Genomic DNA, 7,933 nt, shown 5'->3' with positions numbered 1-7,933 from the left:
TCTGTGGGCTTCTGGTGGAGGGATGGTGCTTAGGCCTCTTCTCTCCCCTGGGCCCTGGTGGCGGTTTGTGGTGGCGGCGGACGGCTCCTCTGATGGTGCATTCTCATCTGGTTCGCCTGTATTCACCCTCATATTTTACTAGGTGTAGTTTTATGTATTTTAGCATATTACTATGTGCGTGAGTGTATCTGCATGTTTGTGTGGGGTCGGGTAGCTTTAGAGGCTGGGTAGGGGGGTTGAAGAAAATGCGGTGCTGTTTTTAATCACTTTAAAGCAGTTTGTGTTATATTTTTGTATGAAAAACATTTTATAAATAAAATCTGATTGATTGATTGATATAACATGTAGAATGTCAGTGTGATTATACACACTGTCCCAGGGCAGCTGTAGCAGGGTGGCCATACCACCTTGTCAGGGCTTATCTCATCTGATATCAGAAGCTAAGCAGAGGTGGGCGTTGTTACTACATGGATGAGAGATCGCTCGGAACTCGAGGTGCTACTGTGCAGCAGCAGTGACTCTAGTGAAAACCGTTAAAACTGTTGTTGTGACTTCACCAACAATGTCTAGTATGAACATGGTGTGTGTGTAAGTACTGGTGGTGGTTGGAGGTGCCAATGACTGGGCAGGCCTGCTTCCATCAGCCTGCCTGAGGGCAGCTCTGGCTACAATAGTTAACCACCACTGAGTGTGGTAAGAGCTCTGAGTGTTTTGAAATGCCCTATATAAATCCAATGTGTTATTATTATTGTTAAGTAACTCACCAAATGTTGAAATATTTTAACGGCAGCAGTGTGCAGTTAGACATGTAAACAAACATTTCTCCTCCTCTTAAATGCAATGACAGATGTCTTGATATTCTCACCTGGGCTCTGCTGTCTCTTGCACAATGCCTGTGTGATCCGTATAGCAGAGGCGGTCGGGGGCAGGAGGTCGTGGCTCTGGCTCCGTTTCACTTGTTTTCCTCTGGCGCTGGAGCAGAGCTGGCCTTAAACACACAGTGCATTCTCAGGTGTCAGCCAGGGATGTCGAGCGCACCTCAGGAACCCACTTAAAGTGAAAATGAGCTGACAGACACAATCACCCAATGTAAACGTGTGTGATATAAAGGCAGGCCCGAGGTGAGAGACCAAGGTCACACAGGAGAGATAACTATTACATGGCCTGTGTGTTTTATGATGTGACAGAGCAGGCACAGCTCACTCAACTGATTTAACATGTTTTCATTCTGAGATTTTGCGCATTATGTTGGATGTTTTCTTGACCTCACATCCTGTCTTCTAAACCTTATCTGACCTTCAGCCATAATCTACTAATTTGCAATCACGTCCTGCTCGCAAATTGTTTAAACATGTTCCACCATTTTACCTCCTACCTCTGAAAATCATAAGATATCAGCCTTATCTTTGTACTCTATCTGGACTCTTTGTGAGTGATTTATCTGGTATTTTTGGCAATATTTCACATCTTTTTATCTTGTGGCATTAGTCTAAATTAAGGTACCTTGAAAAACCTTAAAATGGATTGATATGGATGACATTTTTATCAAATTTGACTCCCCCTACTTCACAATAATTTACTGTGCCCTCAGACTGTGTAATGATTTAAAGGTCATTGACAGGCGTAATCGCAAAGTTGAGCTTTGATCCATGTTAGAATGTTGTTACTTCGTCAAACACATACCTGAAGTTTCATGTTTTGTTTCATTCGCACATGTTTGAGTAATCCTTTATTATTACTGTACTAAAAATGTACATCTCCAAAGCTCAAAATACTCCGTTCCACCTTGTGATGTCATGTAGTGGTAGTTTTCAAGTTAACAGCTACCTTTATCTAAATAAAAATACAGTACATCAGACGGTCTGATGTCAATATTTCTATCCAATAGTGATCTGATGTTCATAATAAGGTCCACATATTTATGTTAAGTTGTAGTTAAGTTAACCAATTTACTTAAAAAATTAAAATAAAAACAAAATATAATCTAATCTCCTGTTAGGGCTCCAAATTTTTTTGAAAAAGTATGTAAAAGAGTACTACAATTTATATAGTATGTACTTAGTTGTGACAACACATTGTAACAACTCCAGGAGCAATAACTTTTGAGAGAAGACTAAAATATGAACCGATAAAACAAGAATCCCATTAATGTCAGAACATGTTTGTGGAGGTCTAAACAACAGGCTGCAAGATTTCTCAATAAAAATAATTGATTTCTTTTCACTCTTTTTTGTGTCTAAATATTTGCAGCCTTTAAGATTTGATAATTGGAACAACTCAAATTAGGATTTTGATTCAATTGCAATATATCTCTATAATTATTTTCTGTACTTGTACATGGGGTTGTCAAAAGTGTTGGAAATCAGATACTAATCAATACTAAATACTAATACTAATACTAATACTAATACTAATACTAATACTTTGTTTCGAAACTAGATACTCCTTTGAGCAGGTATTGATACTAAGGCTATGTTTATATAATGACAGTGTGAAGAGAAGACGCAAAAGTGGCGTCCCGTCTTCACTTTTTATTCTGTGTTTAGATAAACATTTTCGAGAAGAAATCGTGGATAGGGTGATGCAAAATGTGGAATTCGATTGGGTATGCATGCCATTCGACTACGTGGTGATGTATGTGACATAAACATGTACACGATGTGAGCAGATCTGACCAGAGTTTTGCGTCTTGGGCAGTGTAGACTGAAACGCTACGGTGGAGCGTATTCAACTTTGCCACTCTGGAGGGTGATTTCAGATTTTAGCGTTTTTAAGCTCCAAAAACGCCGTCACCGTCTAAACGAAAGGCACTTCCGATAAAATATTTTGACGTTTTTACCTGCAAGTGTTCTCATGTAAACAGGCCCTAAAATGTCACATGGACAGGACAGAAATGAACCTTTCCTGAGTAGTTTTAGAATTATCTTGAGCTGTAGCAGAACAAGCAAAAGACCACATAGACTAGCATATGTGGCACACTCATGGACCACTATGGAACCTATGTGGACTGAGGGATTATACAGACTAGATTACATAAAACCAGATAGTAATACAAAAGAAAGTACTCACATTTAATTAGTGATTTTAATTATAATTGCAGTATTGAGTCTATTCCCTAGTATCGAAATTGAGTTTGAAATTTTAGTATTGTGTAAACACTAGTACATATGAATGTTGTGAATGACTATTATGATCATTACTTCCTCTAATGTGTGTGTTTTTGTTTGTTTGCAGAGTTTCAATGCTCCTCCACGCTCTAAGATGAAGTTATGGAAAGGTGCTACTCTTGCCTTCATGCTCTGTGGCGCTGCCTTATCCGTTGTGCTCCTTAGAAACATGGCTGCTCTGGGACAGACCCGACCCAACACCAAATACCCTCAAACTCCTTCTGCGAGTCACTCCAAATCTACTTCAAGGACTCTTTCAAACGTATCCAGTTCTAAATCCAAACTGGATTCGACAGCAATGGGTGGTCTACGGAGGAGAAGTCGATCCGCCGATGACATGGACACACTTCTCTCTGAGTGTAAGATAAACTATTTTTTTTCCTTGTGTCTGTTTTAAGATAAGGTGAGACGTGAAGTGTGTTCCAGGTTTCAATTACCACCTCATTTGTCAACTTCAATGAAAGGGCATGGAAAGAGGAGAAGGCGCTAACACAAAGTATATTTATAAATTATTAGACAGTGTTAAATGTTACTGATCAATCTAATTATTTTGCACTACAACTACATAATTAATGATATTACAGAGTTGGGTTTCAGTGGACATCACAACATTCTATACGCCAGTAATTTTTATACAAATGGGGGCTGCTGAAATTAATAGGGTTAAAATGCAGATTTAGAAATGATCACGTTCAACCTTTTGGATATTTCATAACCATGCACAATGTTGTGAATAGAAAAAACTGAATATTGCTCCCCGTCTGGGAGATCATCACATTATAGAATGTGAAAACCACCAGTAGATTTCTGTTCAAAGAAAGGTGCCATGATGTATTTTAATTGGGTCAGCAAGAAGCTATGAATAATAGGGATTGGTTTCTATGTGCCATCAATTGTTATGCTTAACTTCAGAGGTTAGATTGTGTGCAGTGCTGTTGTTAAATACCAACAGTGGCCTGTGGCCTGTCCGGCTCTGATGGGCACAAATGTTATTAGGCTCTAAGAATCCAATTACTGCTGACTTTACTGTGTCCAAACCCAATTAGGACAAATGAAGTGAAATGTGTTCACTTTGTACTCTGGGTTACAGACAATTTTGCTTATGGATGATCAGCTGTAAAGTCATCTGTTTATATAATTGAAACAAGCAGAAGCAAAGGAAAATACAGTTGTATTTTGCAGAGAATGACTCAGTAGTATTGCACAACATTGATACAGTAATCAATGTGATGAGGCGTCTTCTGTTCTGTGGAAAAGTAGTGGAGATTGACATGTGTCAACAAACAAGCTCATTGGAATCCAGATGTGTGTTTAGACAGATGATACAGAGGCACTGCATCCATCAGTGATTGTTGTTGAAATCATGGTATTTGGTGCTATCACTCCTCACTGACCTGTTGTTTTCTTCTTGTGTCAGTCACACGCATGTTCCAGAGCTTCACGGAGAGCGAGCTGCAGCACGTGGTGGGGGCGCTGTTGGACAGGAAGAGGAGGAGGAGCCTGGACCAGAGCAGGAGGACTAAGAGGGCACGGAGGCCCAAATCCTGCTCGGTCAGAGAGCTAAAGCTAACAGTGAGCGAACTGGGCCTGGGCTACGAGAGCAATGAGACCATGCTGCTGCGCTACTGCAGCGGCAAGTGCATAAATCACCGTAGCAACTACGACATCACCATGGAGCACATGATGAGGACTGGCTTCAAGAAGAAGGGTCGTAAAGACAAGGTGAGCAACGGGCCCTGCTGCCGGCCCACCGCCTTTGAAGAAGACTTTTCCTTTTTGGACGATAACTACAAATATCGCAATACAGAACGTATCAGCTAAAAACTGTGGATGTGTATGACCCAAAAGACTGACTCATCTCTTCTCATGCTGCTCAGCCTCTCATCATGGATCTGGTGTTACTGTGGAGAATAAGCTCAATGGAAATACTAATGCTGTCCCATGGCCACGCTCTGGCTCTGAGCGTGGGGACCTTCAGTGGACAGTGGATTCAATGTTTTACATGAATTTATATAAAGAAGACACACTGCACACACCCCGAACAAGCTCTGATCTGATATCTGTTGTAACACTGAGCAAAGAGCTAAAACAATCATGTAGCAACACAATGTTAGCAATACTGCAGTCCAATACTTATGCCAAGTCAGAGTCATCCTCCTCTTTCATTCCGATGATAAAGCAGATTTTGATTTTATCAGTTCAAAGGGGCTGTATGCAGTTTGGGACGAATTATGTGAGAACAAATTTCTGCGGTTTGATATAAATTATTTCAACAAGTTATAAACACACCCACTTATAACAAATCTGTTGAGAATTCAGGCCCTTCATTCATACAAAATACATCCAAAATAAAGTCAGAACTCATTTTCGTCATTTTTTAAAATCCTCACACTGATTGGCAGTAGTCCAGGATATCCCCGCCCTCGATACAGCTGTGAAGGCCTGCAGCTGTGTATGTCCCTTATTGCAGTAAAAGTATGATGACATAAATACTACATACAGCCCCTTTGACAGCTCCAATAGTCTGTCCATATGCAGATGTGTTCAGTGTGTTCGTGGTGTCCTGCTTGGCTCTTACAGTGTTATCACTCAGGTAAAGTGTTACTAATAATGCAATCAAATCCCTCTTTTCTCTTCTGGAGGTTTGGATCTTACTCTGTATTTTTATACACCCAAAAAATGAAATATTGATGTTAAAGGTGCACTAACACTTCTTGATGTTAATGCTTTGTCTGGAAAGTTTCAGAATATGGCATTACACATACAGTATTTTGCACATATTCAGATGCATGTGTTTTTATCACTACAAAACATACATTGAGAAACAAAGTGTGCTCTCTTCTCCACTGAGCTGACCTGTAGCTCTCCATGGAGATAGATAAGTATAAAGCCACACTGTAGAACATTCCAGCTAAAGCGAGAACATCTTTTAAATGCATCTTTTCCTATTCAATTCTGAATTGCTGATCCAAATGATTTTTATGCTAATCTGCTTATAATGTATACATGGAATTAACATACACTATTTGGATGGGAAAAGATGACATCATGCAAAAATTTAAAGTCAATATTTCATTTTTAGGAGTACACGTGACTGACGACGCCTGCTTAAAAACTCATTATCACTTCATCCAATCTGTTCTCCATGGTTTTTATTTTTGTCCTAAATTCTATTATCAGCCCCCTGACGATTTGCCAAAACACATGTTAATTCCCGATGCAATCATGTACAGCTCCTGTGAAGTCAGTCTGGAGGCCATTTGCAAAGTTTACATTCGGCAGTGTTGGGTAAAACCGAGTTTGAATAAGAGAGACAGATTTATTGAGAGATACTGACATGAAAACAAACTCTAAAACTGGGCTCATAGAATAGGAGTTCGTGTTACATTTCAACTTTCTAAAGCATGTATTTTGATTGGGATCTAAGATTGTAAATTGAGATTCAAGAATATTAAAAAAAGATCTGAACTGCCAGATTATCAGGCTATAGTTTCATAATACTTTTGTGGGAATGTTAACTCAAGTTATCATCTTAAAAGTGCATTGTGTAACTTTTCTGATGGAGGGTCTGTCAAATACTTGTCTGCATGCTTTGTCTGGAATGTTTCACAGTATGGCATTAAACCTTTTTATCATCATGGAGACCAAAACAGGCCAAGTTACAGGTCAGATCTGCGTTAGAATGAATAGTTTTCTAGGGATTTTTAAGTTATAAAACCACCTGCAATTGAATAAATGTAAGGTAGAGCTGTTTAATGTCATACTGTGGAACATTCCAAACAGAGCAATGATGTTTCCGTAGTAACAACAAAGTGACGGACTGCCCTACCGAAAAATTACAGAGTGCACCATTAAAATTTCCATTGGTTTACAATTGGCGAAACTGGGAATTTAATAGTATGTTACGAGACATTTCTGAGCTCTAGTTTAAACCTGAACTGGAAATTAGGTCAGATTTAAAAAATATAAATAAAATATAATATAAAATACAAATATTCAGTCCTAGTTTATGGTTAATATCTCTGTACTACGGAGATAAATATCATCATCATCATCAAAATTCCAAACTTCCAGCGCCCATAGCCTTCCATTGGCCAGTCCTTTGCCTCCACGTTGTTTTGCCTGCTACACTTTAGAGTAGAAGTCCCTTATGAACTTATGAAGCAACTTTTTCCTACTCTTCCTTTCGCCCTTGAAGCCGTCACAACAGATTGCCTGAAGTACCGTGTTTGTGTTTTTATGATTATTTTGTAAAGAAGGCGCAGCATGGGGTGTGGATGCGGCGCATTTATATATTGTAGTAAAGATATTATTTATTTGGTAACTAAATTATGTTTTGCATATTTATTTAGATTAGCACACAAGCAGAAACAGGACAGCTTATTCTCATTAAGCATCTGTGCCAAAGTGTTTATGTAACCTTCTGCTGAATAAAGCTCATTTCAGAGGTACTAAACATGGATCCTCTTATTTCAGCCTTTGTCACTTGTACGATCAAAACATTGAAGCTACTGGATCTAAAATGATGTGGTAATATTTTGAGGATTTATTCATATTTTTTTTCTCTCTTTTTAACAATATTTTTTTTCTTTTTTTAAAATTTGTTTTATAGATTTTAAACCAGTTAATATATGTCGTTGTCACTCATCACTAAACATGGATGAAGGTACACTATGTTAGCCAGGCATCACCTAGTGCCTCCGCTCAGTTTCATTTCTCTCCAGCAACTAGGTCAGGAAATGGAATACACTAGACGGTTCGCAAAA

At 38.9% G+C, this 7,933-nt stretch overlaps 1 protein-coding gene across 1 annotated transcript; it reads left to right on the top strand.

The window, feature by feature from the left end:
- Window positions 1–3,261: 3,261 nt before the first annotated feature.
- LOC110164191 (neurturin) lies at window positions 3,262–7,623 on the top strand. The gene is made up of 2 exons (XM_055151734.1): window positions 3,262–3,526; window positions 4,585–7,623. The coding sequence occupies exons 1-2, from the start codon at window positions 3,262–3,264 to the stop codon at window positions 4,986–4,988; spliced, it is 669 nt and encodes a 222-aa protein (XP_055007709.1). The 3' UTR covers window positions 4,989–7,623.
- Window positions 7,624–7,933: the final 310 nt, after the last annotated feature.

The sequence above is a fragment of the Boleophthalmus pectinirostris genome, unplaced genomic scaffold (genome assembly GCF_026225935.1).
Source record: "Boleophthalmus pectinirostris isolate CB_2022bp ecotype Guang Dong unplaced genomic scaffold, ASM2622593v1 HiC_scaffold_16, whole genome shotgun sequence".
NCBI lineage: Eukaryota > Metazoa > Chordata > Actinopteri > Gobiiformes > Gobiidae > Boleophthalmus > Boleophthalmus pectinirostris.
This window is presented reverse-complemented; position numbering and strand designations above follow the sequence as displayed.